General features: G+C 33.4%; 1 protein-coding gene across 2 annotated transcripts in view; it reads left to right on the forward strand.

The window, feature by feature from the left end:
- Positions 1–2,200: 2,200 nt before the first annotated feature.
- The window catches only part of LOC111637819 (prickle planar cell polarity protein 3-like), a 72,083-nt gene continuing 56,908 nt past the window's right edge, over positions 2,201–17,375 (forward strand). Inside the window, exons 1-2 of one of the 2 annotated variants that reach the window (XM_023383388.1) lie at positions 2,201–2,485; positions 8,815–8,903. In XM_023383388.1, the coding sequence (XP_023239156.1) occupies positions 2,384–2,485; positions 8,815–8,903 (191 nt within the window). In that variant the 5' untranslated portion in view covers positions 2,201–2,383. Of the gene's footprint in view, positions 2,486–3,691; positions 3,957–8,814; positions 8,904–17,375 lie in introns of those variants that run through there. The other variant, XM_023383392.1, reaches the window with a different exon arrangement.

The following is a 17,375-nucleotide window of genomic DNA, read 5'->3' on the forward strand; positions in this document are numbered from 1 at the left end:
CTCTCATATTTTTATTAGTTATATACTTGTTGGTTTATATGTACTGTATTGTACTGTAACCTATATAAATAAATAAAATGATTTAAACTCAATAAAATTGAATAATACAGATTTGCTTGAAAGAGTAAATAAATAATTCAAAATGAAATCATTAAAGGAAAACAAGGGATGCGATTTAATCATGAATATTTCAAATTCATATAAAAATTTTAATTTTAATGATAATATTATGGATATTTAATGACACTCTATGCACTTTTTTATATAATTAATTATATAATTTTATTTAAAATACTTAAAAATCTAATCTAACTAATTTTTAATACAAAATATGTAAAAATTAATTTTTGTAGTATTTTTGTAATTTTGGAATTTATATTTATTTGGTTTGCTACAATAATATAGTAAATTAAATAAGTTAAACATAATGTAATGATACATTGAAACATTCCAAAGCATTATCTATGATTAATACCAACAAAATATATAAAAAACATTTGAAATTTTGGCATATTTATTAATTGTTACCCTACAATTTTATTACAGCATTCAATATAAATTCTATAGAGAAGCATCTTCTATAGAGTTGGTAAAGTCATCATGGTCGGTAGACCCCGATTAAACAAAATCCGATTGTGTTCCTAAATGTTAGTCTAATAGATGTTCAATACTCGATGATTCAGCAGCATGGTTAATTGCAAAAGAGTGCTTCAATAGAACTAACATATCGCTGTAAGTATGACCCACTGTTCGCCATGGCAATCAATATTCACTGAGAATGCGGTTATCCTAAACAGATCAATTCTTTCTCTATCTTCTAGAACTAAAAAGAAATTTTACCAATGAAAATTGCCTACTATGGTTCTAAAACTATTGACATGAATTTCATTTTCCCGTCTCACTATATCCTTACATTAGTAGAAAGGTGCTCTTAGGCCCACAATAAGTCCCCAAGTTATAACATAAAAGAGGTACTCTCCTCTCATCAAATAATAATAATTTAAAAGGTTGAGAGCTTTAGCGCATTGTAACTTGAGGCCTTAATCTGCAGCTTATTAATTTGCGTGTAAATCTGATTCTGTTTATCATGATTAAATCTGTCAATGCTCTAAAATTGTTGACACAAATTTCACTTTCTGTTATATTCTATAGTTATCAAGGTTGAATTTAAACTTGTTTTAGACTTTAGATACAGTATATCTCTATCAAATAATAATAAATTTAAAAGCTCGAAGTCTTAATTTATAGCCTTGTAGCATGAAGTTCTAGCCGTACTTATTTCAGCTTATTTATAAATATGCCAATATATCCTTGCTACAACTTAAAAATAATTAAATTTTTAATTAAAAAATATATTTCATAAAATATCATTAATAATTTTTTCTAGCTTTTTATTTTGTTTAGTCTCTATTACAGGGTAAACTCTCCCTCTGTGATAAGGCCCCTATCACAAGGGAGGATAGTTTTCCCGCTTTGATAGGAGCCTTATCACAGGTTCTCTTGTAGGATATTTAGCTAAGGCCTCGCGTATATGAGGCCTAAAAGTACAGTATTTGTTCTCTTCATTGCATTTCCTGTATATTAAACAAATCCCTTCAGCTATTATCAAATTTTATTATTTTAAAAAATAGTTGGTCTACAATTTTAACGTTCTTTTTTGGATATTAATATCTTGGATAACTGAAAAAGACAAGTGCCTCTATTCAGGATCTCTTTTGACCTCTTAATATAGGCTAATTAAAATTGTCTTAAAATTAATTTAGATTTTTATTTTAAAAATCGACTTAAATTAATCATAAAAAATCTTTAATAACTTTTCATTCTACTAATTTTTATTTTTAATTAAGTCATAAAAGCGAGCCTACTGTATACGATATTTTAATACTTTTAACTAATGAAATACAGATTTATATAATTTTATACGTAAATAATATTAATTTTTAATTATTAAAAGCTTATTTTGAGCGGTTAGAAAATATTTTGATATATTATAAGCTTATGTTTTGTAATAAATCGTCAACTTACGCTTTAATTTTCACCAAATAACCAATTTTTATTGGTCGAAACGAAATGAAAATTTCCAACGTGGTCGATGTATGGTTGACATTTTAGGCTCTCTAGTAACAGAGCATGCGTCTAAACTTTCTTAGTGACGTCAGAAGGGGATGTGGGAGACTGCGAGTGAGAGACAGAACGAGAGAGAGATACAGAGAAAGCAAACTCTCGACAGCGAGGCTCTCTCCGTTCTTGAAATGGGACCCGTAAGCCTATCTTTTAAAGGTTGTCCAACGGGAGTTATATTTGGTGATCTGTCGGAATGTCTTAACTCGTAACATTTGATGAGTCCTCTATTTGTTTGTATGGTTTCGGTTTGTCTAAAATTATGACTGCTCTGGAGGGTGTTCAGAGATATTTCGCATCCTTAGAACAATATTATTCCGAAAGAAATAAGTTAGAAAGCTACAGAAGGAATAGAAAAATTAAGGTAAGTTACTTTTTATAGTTTTATATATATATGCTTTACAGGGTTCTAATACTGTATATACACTGCAGAGTTTTTATATGCACTTTTACACTCTTATATATAAGGTTTTGGGTGTAATTGCATTGACATACAATTACAATTTTTAAGTTGGTTGTTTGAAAGAAGAATGCAATTTGAATTTAACAAGAAAAGGTATATTAAGAATTCTAAGAATTGAATATAATAATTTAATTAAAATTCCAATTAAATTATAATAGAGAGGATAATTTTAACTTTTATAATACTTTATAAAAAGTTAAAATACATGCAGCCATTTAAATTATGAAATTTGTAAAAATTTTCTAAATTTATTTATATTTTTTCAATTTCTAAGTTTCTCAATTAAATTAATTTTAAAAATATACAATTTCATATAAAAGAAACTAGCTTTAATTTGGTATTTTACTTTAAAATATTATTAAGAATATTAAATAATTATCTTAATTTATTTTTAAAAGAGTTATTTATTTAAAAATTGAGTAGGTTTGAGGGAAAATTACGATTAATAACTTGAATTTGTATACGTTACTCTCTTATATTAATTGACAAATTTACTACTTCAATGCCACAGGAGAATGTAAGAATTAAATGTCTTTGAAATTAATTATTTAATTGATAAACATTTGAAGGTTATCGAAAGGGGGAAGTAGGAAAACTTTCCATATACTTGTATGAAGGAATAGAGTGGTGACACCTCATCGACACGGGGTTAGTAACTTAACGAGCTCGGCTTTGGTATCACCGACCTCCATACAGTCACATGACCTTGTTTAAATAAATAGAGTTACCCAAAAAAGGACCGGATGTCTGTCGTCTGAAGCATATTAAATTGACAGAAATTACGGTGGTAGCTAGTAGCGTATCGGGTATTAACATTTAGCATCGTTTAAGATAGATCGAGCGCATTTTTTTTTAGTTAACTTTAAGCTATTTTCGTAAAGAAAACACGGTATACAATTTTGTATTTCTACAATACATTGATAATAACGGTGCGATTACAATATTTTAAACATTAACAAAAAGTTAGGGACTTTTGGATGCAATCTCTGGTTCTTCGGGATTCACAAGCACCATTCCTAAAGTTGTCGAATGTACCGAACGGCGGCGCTACGAAGGGCGTGACGCTAAACGTTGACGTCATCCGTCAACGTTTAGCGCCGTCTCGTGGTAATGTGCAGAACTACGGAGTGTGGTGTCGAGTGAGGAACGATCCGGACATTGCTGTCCGAGTCGGTGCATCGGAACGTATAAGAGCGGGACGTTTCCTCGTCACAGACGATCTCGCTGCGAAAAACGATCGAAACTCGAAAAAAATACTAGAAAAAAATTAATCCGATCGATCGATGCAAGAATGAGAACAGATGCGAAGAATCTAACGTTGACGAGATTAACAAGCTGTTACTGTTAGTTCTACGAAGGCCTAAGAAGAGCGGTGAGTTACTTAATTCTTTCTTATAAATTCTTCAATTTTACTTCATAGAAAGTTGTAAAAAAAAGCGAAAACAATGGAGGAAAGTTTGGTACATCAAACATTATCTGTTTCGCTAAGTTACATTACTGATTTGTCACATCGCCTTAAAAACTAGGAAAAAGTCGGCAAGCGTGACTCCATCTAACTACAGCATTTTTTTTTTAAGTAATAGATACGAAAAGGCATAAAATAACTAATTAAATCTGGAATTAAATAATATAAAGATATTCTCTTTCCTTTCAGAAAATAATTAGGTCATGTTCTGGTCGGAAAAAGTTTAGCTTATCTGTCAAGCATCTTAATTAAAGGTCTAGCATTTGTTTGGTGTCACACACGTCTTCCAGGATGGACAAATTGATTCGAATGTAGTTTACTAATAACCTTAATTTTCTTCATCACTTACAGGTTTTAACTTGATGTATAGATCGGTTATATAAGAAATTCTTTCTCTGTTCCCTTAGGAATCCATTCTAATTCGATTCTCCGATGTTCTAATTAAGGCTTCTTTGAGATGATTACTCTCTTTTGTACCGTATTTAATTAACACAAAATGGATTTGGTCAATTGCATTTGCACCCATCTTTTTTTAAGGTGAACATAAACCAAATTGTCACCTAAGAATTTCACATTCGCGACTGATTTTTTTCTAATTTTAGTCATTAATAAATGCAATATTTACACCCTAAGTATTAGATTAAGTGGAGATAAAATGGTAGCTCACATGGCTCGGATTATTTTACTCGATTTTAGTTTATTTCTAAGGTTCTAAACGTGTAGAAATCGCGATGGGGTTTCTCTTCCGAGAGTGTTAACGTCCCTGTAAGATTTTTACCAACAACAGAAATGCAATTTTATTATCGTAGATTAGAAACCGGTTTTGTAGATGTTCTAGGAAAAATCTGTTGAGACAATGAGGCTTACCGACTATATGTATAAACAGTATATCGAAAACAGACTGTTTTGGCTTCATTTTATTTGCATTTATTATCCAGCTATTTTAGAATTATTGCAAGGGAGGAGTTTTGCGATCTAGTGGAAAATTAATAGGAATTGTAGTTAACGCATCAACTGTATCAACTGTAAGAAGAGTGAGTGGCTTGATATATATATATACAGTATATTGAGTTGCCCTTACGATCGTTTTACTGTACTACTGGGAGTAGATTAACGATCATTGAGAATCGGATTTTTTCCCTCGAGGGCTTTTGAGCATCGCCTGTTGCTCTAGTACACTGAAAGAACGTTTCACAACTAAAATCTACTCGACTTAAACGGAAGAATTTAACCATTGACTCGATTGTTGAGTCAGACTCAACTTTTTTTTTTTATTTGTTACAGGTTGAGGCATAGTAAAATGTAGGTCTTTAGGTTTGTATTATTAAAAATTGATTTGAATGAACTATTAAAAGTTACAAGAGGAAATTGCTCAATTCATTGACCTTTTTTTCCTTTAAATCTATTCGATAATTGGTGACCTCGCTGTGTATAGTCACTAAAATTGAACCCGAAACCCCGAAAGTCAAATCGGAGATTTTACGATATTTATATCGGAATTTGGAACTTTATAATGTTAAATTTATTTATTTTAAGATGATGACGACGACGATGATATGTATTTTTTGTTTTTAATTTGATCGTGATGAATTCGTAAATTGTTTTAGGTCACGGAAAACCGAAAAGCGTTGTTGCTCTTACGTGAACTATTGTATTTTATATGGAACGAGTTGATGTTATGTTTAAAATTACTTGGCATTATCTTAAAAACTCTTTAAAACCCGATTCGTTCTCGCACCTGTTACGGGTCAACGAGGTTGGCAACGTAATTAACGATAATTACTCCTTAAAATATTTAAAAAGCGGGTTTTATACGGATTGTGCAAGTCAGAAAACTCTCTCTCTATTTCTCTAGAGTCAACGGAAAGTGGTGTTAAGTGATTAAAATCGATTAAAAGATTTGATTTATAACACCTCAAAATAGATTTGACTATAAATTGACGACGTTGGAAATTGGTTCGACGACAGATTTCCATGTTAACAGATGGTGCCAAATCGATTGACGTCATCCAACCTGTTGAGTGTCTCTTCAATAAAATTAGAACTTTTCAATTGCTGTTATTACATTCTCATGATTGAAATATTGTCCCGTCTTTTAAAGGGGAAAAAATAAAAAAAAAATAAATTGACGTCTACTCAATGCGCCATTTGTAATTATTTTTCGTGTGGGTTTAAAAGTTATGACTCACTCGTTGACGCCACTCGACTTTTCTTAACCATCGAATCTGTCAAACCGAGACAGATTTTGATTTTAATTTTTTTTTAAAGATCCTACTACAGTGTTAATTCTTTTTTTAATTTTCGAAAGATTGAGATTTATGATTAAATCCAAATCATGAAAAATGTAGATTTTAACCTAATTTGAAGCTTTAAACTTATAAAATATAAATTGGCAATAAGTGTTTAACTGTAAAGATTTTTTAAAATAAAAAAAACCTGAACAAGAACTGGCAACACTTATGTTTAAAAATTGGGCAGAAAAACAGTTTGAAATGTTGCCAACTTTAATTAGATAATTTTTTTTATTAAAAAAAACTGAATAATAAATGGAAACGTTTATGTATTTTAAAGTCTAAAAAATCGTTGAATAAATATAAAACGGGGTTAGATTTTGTATATTAATTCGGTTCTTATCGGCGTTAAAAATATTGTTTCATATTTATCGCTGGAAGTAATATGATTTTTATGCTTTTTAATTTGATGTCCGAAATGCATCGGACGTAAAACTCTGTCGGAATTTTATTATACTGGTATTTCGTGACAAAACCTTGTACGTACTACATGAATGACACACTGATAAGACAATTAATGTCACGACATCTTTTATTACTTTAAAGGGGCACATAGTTACGCTTCTAATAAAAATAAATAAGTCTTTTTCCTATGTAATTCTGGATGTCAAAGAGATTTTGTATTAATGTTTTTCCTTTCCCCTTTTTTTGTATATATATATATTTATATTACCTCTCGATAACGAAACCGAATCTTGAACAGATGGCTGGATCTATCGAGGGTTGAATTACAAAATTACACAAGCTTCAATCGCCATTCTCAGTTCAGTTTGTAGTAATTTAACGTTGCGTGTAAGTTCGGGAGCAAAAACTTGAGATAATTTTTATCTCCGCAACATTAAAAATAGATACATTGAAGTTATCTATGTATGTTCTGATTGTAATGCCAATGTTTTGGCTTATTTTTTTTAAGTGGGAATTTTCTATCGGGATGGTTGGATTTAATTCTAGTTGTTAGAAGATCATGACTTTAGGTGATTAAAAAAAGAAAAAAAATGGTTAATTTAATAGTTTTGTGCATCATATTTATAAACATCCACCCGGTCATCTTTGTCTGAAGCGTCACGTGGGTGTCGCGCTTGGGGCACTATTTGGGTTTAGACCACGGGGGTCCTTACCTATCGGAACTACCGTAACTTAAAGCGAAGTTATACCCTCGGGAGTTGCGTGGGTATTGCGTGCCTCCTACCAAAAAGATCAGTAAGAACCGATGGTTTGTTTTGAACTAACAATCCGATGGAACGTGATAGCAATTAGTCACGATGGTCGATCGTGATCGTCGAGTATCCTATACTTTAGGTAACTCGTTCGAACGTTCCTTTGAGCCTGTTGCCTAGAACGCGATCAAAAAAGGCTCATCTTCCGATTACGTTTTCTTCAAAGTCGCGCGATGAACCGCGTAGGGTCACTCAACCGCGTCACGTGACCAGCAGGTGTCCATTAACCCTAATTATGGACAATACACCTACATTTACGATAACGGATTCAAATCCGAATGAGGTTTGGTACATGGAGTCAATTGGCCTTATTGCTTGTATTACTGCATCGTGTAATGGATAAAATAATGATTTATGTATACTTAGTTCTATTTATTTCACGCATACTTGTTTGAGTATGAAAACAAAGAGCCAAGTCGGTAGTCACCAGAGTGTGAAATTCTTTGTATGTCTAATGTAGCATTTTAAAGTGCAAAAGCATTATATAACTTACCAAATATTAATTCGAAACAGTCTAGCGCTCGTTTTAAGTGGTCGCAAATTACTAGAAAAAGTAAAAGTCCAATATGTGGAAGAACTTAATTTTATTGTGATTAAACTCCATAATAAACCATATTGTCGGGTATGTTTATTATTTTAAAGACGGACAACCGATAGCGAACTGTTTAATCGTCACGAAGCACACGTGTTGAGTTTCGTAAAGCCCACAAAGTCGCGACACGAATCCTGTAATCACCGAAGCCGACAAGCTTGACCAACGTTTACTATTTCGGAGAGCGTGACGGCCGGTCACGCGCGAACGTGACGTTTCGTGACCTTCGTGTGTGACACAAATCGCTCCGATTCTCGTATTGTCCCACCGCTCGTGTACAAAATCTGTATAACGTAAAGAAAAAAATTGGTCACTAATGACGACAATGCGACCATTTTTAACTAAAACATTATAGTTAAAATAGTCGAATTACACAGAGTTAACGTGTCATTACCCCTTTTTTTCGTCTTTATCATAATGGACACACAATGGCGGCTTTTTTCAACTTCTGAGTATTGTTTATTTATAAAGTTTCCGCCTGGAGTATCTGTTACATGCACAGTCGGTAAATCACCCCCCCCCAAATTATGACAGCGCGTAACTAGTTACGATTCACTTCCCTTCCTTTATGATAAAAATCTATTTAATATTTCTTAGAATATGATCTCATTAAAGCTTTAATTAATTTCGTTTTTTTAAAATTACTTACATTGCTCTTGTCGCAGGATGGTGAAAACTCGGAAAAAATGGAAGTCAAAAGACCGTGCTATAAGTGTCAAGACCAGTGTCCCGGATACGTCCCCCATTTTTGGAGGTAAGTGCCACATTATCTAGTAATTTGTTTCACAAAATATATACTAAAAAGCCGAACGAACGAACCATTTTATCCCCCTCCTCCTCTTACTACTACTCTTCCTGCTGCTGCTGTGCTTCTCTTCCTCATTTTCATCTGATGAAGGGGCGAACGATTAGTCATTGTAAAAAAAAACAGATAAAAATCTGACCTTCGAAAATGGAAGATTTTTGGATAGGAAAGAATGCAAAAATGTGTTTTCCCCTCTAGATTAAACTATTTTAAATTATCTTACGAGCCGAATCTGAAAATAATAATCATAGAAAAAAAAAAAAATGTTATCTCTGAAGAATGTATGAGAGCCAGTTCTTAATCTAGTCGACATCTAATGTTTTTGTCAAACGTTAATTAAAATAGTTGCCGCTTTGCGATATTGCTTGTATGAAAATTGAATTTTGATATTATTCTTTATTTCTTTTTTGATTTTTTCTTTCTCTTCTTTCATTGCCCAAATGATTTTTCTCTTTTTTAAATTGATAAAACTCGTTGCTTAATAACAAGTTGATGACAAGCTTTTGGCGATATTCTTTAGAAGGAAGATTAATTTATTGTTATAGATTAGTCTGTTTGTTATTTTTTTAAAGGAAAAGTCAGTATAGTATGAGTGAAAGAGAGAAAGAGACGTATAAAGACATCACATCTGAATGCCTAGGATTGCCATGTCTGTTAAACGTTTATGGCTTTGCCACTTGACGTTAAAGAACGTCTATCACCGGGAGTATGCGTGACACAAATGTTGATATACAAAGCGATACCAAATATCATAGCGGATCTCTGTGTACAGGGATGATAATGATGATAACATTTTTAAATATACCCTCACTTGTTTAAATATTTTACGAGAATTTCACCATGTGACTACGAAGAATCAAGCTTGTTAAAGAAGGGCATTGTTTATATTATAGTAGTCCGGTTCTATTTTTTCCTTTATTTTAACAAAGAGTTAAGTCGTACAGATAAAAATTCATACAAAACTCGACTTGATTCTTCATCATAATTCCAGTTTTTCGACAAACTACTACCTCCTTTTTACCAAGATTTATTATAATTTAGTATTCACGTCTTGCAATATGAATGAAAAAGTTGTAATATCTTGTAAAGTATCTTTTACAAAATTGTGATTTGAAGTGCCGCTTTTTTTGTGTGTGTTATTTTCTTATTCTGTGGTTTAAAAATGCTTGTCGTTTTGGCAATTTGTTCATCGGTTTATCTGTATGTCTACGTCGAATCTTATGGAAATTGTTTTAGATATTTTCATGGTAATTTTAAGCGTTTATTCTTTCGTTAAATGCCATAGAAAAAGTTTCGGATTTCTTCTTGAAATTGAAAAACACAAACTGATTACTATAATTTAATTTGTACTATTAATAATTTGACTTGACTTTTGAATTATTTCGTTTATTTATTGATTAATGTAACAACAAGTTAGCTTCGAGCAATTGACTTTATTCAATTATTATAGGTCTACATATTAAAAAACATAAATATGATGAATTGATGCGAAATAATGCCGAGACAAATAGTACATCAACCTTTTGAAAGTATCTTGATCTATGATATTAATTTAAAAAAACATGAAACCAGAACTACATTCGTAAAAATCATTTATGTTTTGTCTATGTGTTTGCATATTTTTTAAAATGATATAAAAAATATAAGCCTTATATTACTGTATTTTGTAGGAATTTTGAAATTTTATTGAAAATTCTAAGAATATTTTTGGTTTTTAGATTATTTACAATGTGTTTAAAATATTTATGTATTTTTTTTTTAAAGACATTTGAATGATTAACGCTAGCTATTTAAAATTGCGCGCTCCTCCCCCACACATACTTATATATAATGAACAATTAAATATGTATTTTTACTGAAATAATGATAAAAATCTTTGTTTCCGCTATGTTTTTATAATCGCTAAACGCATGATAACATTTTTCACAAGTTACCATTGTCAATTTTTTTTATTTTGTTAGATTAAGTGAGTGAGTAATAATAGCACCAGGCATTAAACGTCTCCATTCCCCCCTTTCCCAAAATATTCATTAAAAAAGTATATATGTAAAATCCAGTGAAGCGTGTGCTAATGAAACGAAGACCGGAAGTATAAGAAAGGTATTTTCTGCATTAAAAAAATGTAAAATTAATTTAAATTATTTTATATACGGCGGTAGGAGTAAAAAGAAGATTGGTGTCATAGTTCAAATGTCGTAGTTTGTGTTTTGATAATCGGTGTTAAGTCGGAGTAGAGGAAGCATCACTTCCTTGTTGAGTGCCTATTGTCTAGTAGAAACCACACCTGCCTAGGGGAATGGCCGATATGTCCGGTTTGGGTGGGTTGTGTATTATCTTGCTCCGTATACAGATCAAACGTCATCCAGAATCTTTTCGTTATCTGTTGAATTTTCTTTGATACGCTGCTCATCAGCGCTCTGCTCCGGGTGTTTGTGTATTTAAATTTTTAAATGTTCAAGCACTTAAAGTATTTAAACAAAAATAGTATCTTAAATTATTACGTTCTTAATAAACAAAGTAACATTTTAAATTGTGGCTTGAATGAACAATAAGCGAAATAATCTGCTAAATTGGGGATTTGATATTTTAAAGACTAATAAATTGCTTACTTGAGCATCCAATAAACAAAATAATTATCATTCTAAATGAGATAAATCGGTGTGTAAATCGCAAATACAAAATTTATATGCCGGTCTGTGTAAAAACTGAACCTATGTACTTTCGTTTAGAATGTTTTTAACTCTTTGTGAAGACATTTTAAGTTTATTACTCGAGAGTTTAAAAGATGGCGTTTGATCAAGTGCGTTTCCAGAAGTTAGCGAAGTGTGAACAAGGTACAGTACACGATGTATTTTTTTTTTCTTTTTAAAAAGCCTGTTCGGAGTTTGTTAGTTAGCTTTTTTTCTTGGCGGTGGAAGTCTCTGGGGGTGTCTTTCGCTTTCCGGAAGTGGTCGGACGGCAGCTCCATCTATCAACGACATTCAAAGACATCCCGATGGGACGGTTTTGGCATTCAGCCCGGATCACCGGCGAGCCACTGCCCTCCCTTGGGAAATAAATGAAACAAATGAGAAGTCAGTTATGTTGTTCCGGGTTTCGTACTTACTGGCTCCACTTTTCCCCCCGCTGCGTTCAATTGATTGAATGGAAAAGCTTTTGTAGATCGGTTAGAACAATGCAGCTATTGAAATCATTTAAAGAACATTTGCATCGCATTCATACTCCGGCGTTTCTGCCGTCCTCGGGACGACCTCGAAATTACGAAGTTTTCGTATTTTGTATACGATGCGCGTATACGGATACACCCCGAAATAATTCAAAAGGAATAATCTCGAAGGAGAGCGGGTTTACTCGAGGCTTCTTTGCGCTCCGTAGTCTTCGAGTGTCCTGTTAGACGACAACACCCTTAGATGTCACGAAGCGCGTCGAGATTATTCCCACGAGACTTTCTTAAACGCTCTCACAACTAAAAATGATTTCCATTCCATTTAAACACGCCTAATTCGAAATATTTCGTGATTGTGGATTTCTTGTGTAAGGTCAAGAAAACTCTCTTTGTTTAGCCGAAAGGAAACGTTTTCTATTCCTAAATAACGGACTCGCCTTCATTAATTCTGAATGGGAATTTTTCTGTTGTTTTCACCTGGCCCAATAGAAGAGCCAATTATTCGATCGCCCGCGGTCACTCTTCAACTTTGCAGGTGTTTCGAGAAATGTTAATCTGGAGGTGAGCTTACATTTTCAAAAAAACGACCCCCTGCACACACAAAATTCCTATACTTTGACCTCTCTGTTACGTCGATACGGTGGCTCGACACGTTAACAAATAGATTCCTGTAGCGTAAACGTACAGTACAGAGGTATTCGTATCTTGCGAACTGACTTAACAATTAGGTCGGATCTGTTAGGTCAGATCGCGTGCCAAACTAGAATTAGTAGAACCTAACACGAGTTATACCCTTATCTATGAGATTTTTCTGGTGTACGTGAATGACATTCTTTATACAGGTTCGGAAATAACAAATTTATCACCGTCAAATGATAAAAGTAGAAAGTAAAATAATGTTTTAGAGAGTTAAGATCTTCTTTAAAGACCGCATCTCCATTACTAAGCTGAAAATCCGATCGGGGGTCTCGGTCGTGCACAAATCTAATTGTTTGGCTCCCCGGTCGGAAGGGGGAGACTAATATCGAGTAAGAAGAAGAAGAAGGGAAAAAATGGTTTCGATTGAGTTTCGTGTCGTGCTGTGGTCTGTGTCGTTTGTGAACGACTTGGGTCGTTGCTTGGCATCATCAGCATAAATCACCCCACACTCTGTTTGCTGCACAAATCTCTTACTCTTTCTCGACAGTCGGCGCTCCCGTTAGAAACAAGGACAAGATAACTGACTATTGCACTCTTGTTGAATACCAAACACGTGTTAAATTGTGCAATAATTAGTGCGTCGCGCCATCTGCCGCTTAGATTAAGAATTATATCCATTCGTTGTCTGTACAATTCCTTTGTTGTCCCGAATTTCTACTGGTTTCTTTGTCGATTGGCCAGCGACGAATAACTGGTACCGTTTGAACAATGAACGAAATGGAACGTTGTCCTTTCTTTCATATAAAAAAAAACGAGGCCTGAACCAAAAAAGAACCGGATTTGTATTCCACACCAACAATTTGCACTCAATAACCGGTAAAGTGATGGCGAGACCATAATAATGTTGATTCTCCACCATATATTACCTATTCGAACTAGAAGCGCATAGAAATAACCGTTAAAAAAGTACATACGAAACTCTCACCGTAGGAGCTTTGTAACCCCCGTTGGTTCTTTTTTTTTCCTTTTTTTGCTGGTTGCAGTTTTGAATGGCATCAAGGTCGACACGCTCGCACGATCGAGCTTGTCTAACCACATTTTAAAATATTTGAACATTAATCAATTGAGCAAATTCTTTAGCACTCATATGTGTCGCTCGGATTATTAAAATCACTCCAATCCTAAATGATCCAATGGAAAAAAAAAATCAGGTTTCTTAGATCGGTGATTATCAATCTATTGCCTATTTCATCTCATCTGTCGCATCTTCTAAAAATCAAATATTGAAGATTTCTTATTTTGTTATTGATTCTTGTTTTATTGCTCTTTGCATCTTGCAAAAAACAGAACTTTCAGGTTTATCAGATTAATGGTTCATAATCTTTTGCCTTTTAATGATAAAATTTTAATTCTTATGTGTAAAAATTTCAGTTTTGGATCTCTTAAACCATCTTATTCTCATTTTATTTCTATCACATTCTCTAGAATCATAAATTTTACATCATTTCCTCCAGTTTTATAGTCGAATGGTCCTCATTCTTTTGCTTCTTGCATCTCATCAATCACATCTTGTAAAATCAAATATTGAATGGTATGTTTTCATGTTATTGCCCTTTGTATCATGCAAACTATATCATGTAAAAATCAAAATGTTCGGATTTCTTGAATCAGTTGTTCTCGTCATATTGCCCTTTGCAATTCACCTATCGCATCTTAAATTTTACCTCATTTTCTCTGGTTTCTTACTTGAGTAGTTCTCAATCCCTACTGCCTAAAATCTGGCATTTCACACCTATTAGAATCTTAAATTTTATATAGCAGTTGGATGATGCCAAACCATCTGCAATTCTCTCTGGCCCCTTCAAAGGTGCTCCGAAGACCACCGGTTGCTTAAACTGTCTACTCTGTTTACAGTTATCAAACACGTGATGGACCGCCACGAAACGAGCGGCTTCCTGATACAACCTCCCAGGGCTAGGTAGAGCGCGAATTGTTAATAGCGTCTTATATGCAAATGACGGTAAATGAAGGCGAGTGACGTTTCCAACACCTTTTATTTAATTTCCCGCAACGCATAATTTGCAGTTCGGGGTCTGTAATCGCAGGTAATATGTCAACTGGTCCTGTTACCTAGGCGATGTAGTCCATTACCACTTTAGTTGGTAGTAATTAACGCTTTGGGTCCATTTGTGCTGGATTGTTTACAGAGGTTTATTAAATATTCAGCATCGTTTCTAAGTACGAATGCTTCGGTACCATTAATAAGGTGAGTAGGAATCGTCGAGTATTTCGATGCGTTTCGTAATTGGCAGTTGCAAAAATGATAAAAATTGCCATAATGGGATAATTTATTTAACATCAAAGTCGACCGCGCTTAAGGGGTTGTATAGAGCGGAACAAAACATGTCAGATACATCACGTGTGTGTTTTGTCACCCTCTTTTCTTCCCCTCTCCGACTTGACTTCTCTTCTTCTCCCTCCGAAACTTTCACCGCTTTTGATAGTCGTGACGTACCATCGCGTAACCTCTGACCTCCCCAGGGACGGTGGGAAAGACAACGGAATTCCATTATTAGCCGAGGGAGGACGGGTCAATAATGGTCGGAATTAAAGAAAATTGAATTTCCCGCCACGCTGTTTAGATATACAATCGAGAATTTAAGGAGTTTTTTTTTTGCGATTTTGACCGGAATTATAGAAAATAAGCGGATGAATTTTGAAGCGATTTTAACTAAGATGTAATTATTATATACGAAACTGCCTGCGGGTTGAACAGGTTCATCTTCACGAATCGTGAAAGATGATGCTCATGTTAAACAATTTTAAAACATAAATTTGTTATGAAGAAATTGCTTAGCTTGTTCTTTTACTTTTTCCTTCGTCGAGGTGCATTTTAAATATGAAATTTCTTTGTTTTCTTTGTTAAATCGTATACGAAATTTCTTAATTTTTTGTTTTTTGATGTGAACTTGTAAGGCCTAACAAGGGAAATTCCTTTATTTCTTTGTGTAGAGTTAGTTGCCAGTAGCCGCGATTGTATGAGGAAGTAGTTTTAATATAATATAATTATTGTTAATTCACTATTATCGCTATGAAATTCGGAAGGGAGGGATAAAACAGCAGGAAACGTTGTAATTTACTTACAAATTTTTCACTTTTTCAGCGCAACAGCGACTGTTTTTTAATTTCTAATCAGTTTTTTCGTGTATTAAATTTATTTTTTAAACCTTAATTTAGGGATTAAATTAAAGAAAAAAAGGAATTAATTATAATTTGCTATTTATAATGTTTGAATTTTTTATTTTTAAACTGTCGAGGAAACGTGTCATTTTGTTATTACTGTTAGTAATAGATCTCTCGAACGAATTAATGAGTGTCGGAAGTAATGTTAAAGGTCACTCCTTTAACCAATGACACGTGGTCCAGTTAAGTTGTCAACAGGATGTGTATGCTGTATTTATCTCCTTCCTCTCATTTGCCATCTCGACTGGATAAACGATAGGAGGTAAGCTAATTTAAGACACCAAACTAAATTAAGAATGATAAACTGTCTCGCTAACAGATTTACGAAAGTTTTTGATAGTATTAGAGGCATTTTAAGCGTCCGAAATTCGGTTAAACATCACAAAAGATAGTACTTAAATTCTGACTTTGTTGAGTGTATGGCGATATTAAGAGATCCTAAATTCCAATGGATTCTTTCGACATCAAATGGATTCAGTTCTTTCCCAGTTCTTCTATCCAGAAAGTTGAGGATCCATCTCATTTTATCCGCGCTTTCATAGCAGAATTCCATTTACAGATCCCATCTTTCTAAACAGATGTACCATATTTTATTTTTTTTATATATATTTTTTCTCTTATCTCGGTCCATCCTCAACACGGTTTCCATCTACAATACTATTTACATGTAATTGAGTTGGAGATCTGGACTTATTACAGTGGGATTTAAGAAAATATCCACACAGAATACAAAAGTCAAGAGATTGTATCAGCAGAGAATGAGAGGGAGTGTGTGTGAGAGAGAGAGTAGCTATTGACGTTCAACCTAGGAAAATTGCCACGTTGGCCAGTTTAAGAAAACTCATTGTAACGTCTACGTAACCGAATTTATGAATTATATTCTATAATATAAGCCAGATAATAGCTCTATTTATAAAATAAAATAAATATATATCCGTTGTGTGGCAGTATATGAAAAATGATTCCTTCAGTACCACTCGCGTGTGAAGTAGTTATAATTCACTAGTTTGACTCTACAGAAGTTGTAGGTCATTCGCCGTATGGGGTCTTGGAATTAAGAATTTGCACTAAATTTTTATATCATTTTTCCATTTAAAATGTTAAGGGCAAACTGGACTTTTGCCAAATTCGCATTTTTCTGATGGTGGTACTCATTGGCACCACTTTTGCTATCACATGGTGCAGACAGAGTTGATTAACGATTCTTCTCCCGAGATGTTAAGTGAAGCGAACAGACGTAAAAATATGAAATAAAAGTGGAAATTTTGTGGTCGACATCCTTACAATAACGTTCCCTCCCATTCTCGAATTAATAAAATTTCAAAAACTTGGGGTTATGCATTCGCTCGGAACTTTTCCGTCTTTGTTTTATA

Source organism: Centruroides sculpturatus, unplaced genomic scaffold, assembly GCF_000671375.1.
Source record: "Centruroides sculpturatus isolate CEXI.00-Female unplaced genomic scaffold, Cexi_2.0 scaffold1165, whole genome shotgun sequence".
Classification (NCBI taxonomy): domain Eukaryota; kingdom Metazoa; phylum Arthropoda; class Arachnida; order Scorpiones; family Buthidae; genus Centruroides; species Centruroides sculpturatus.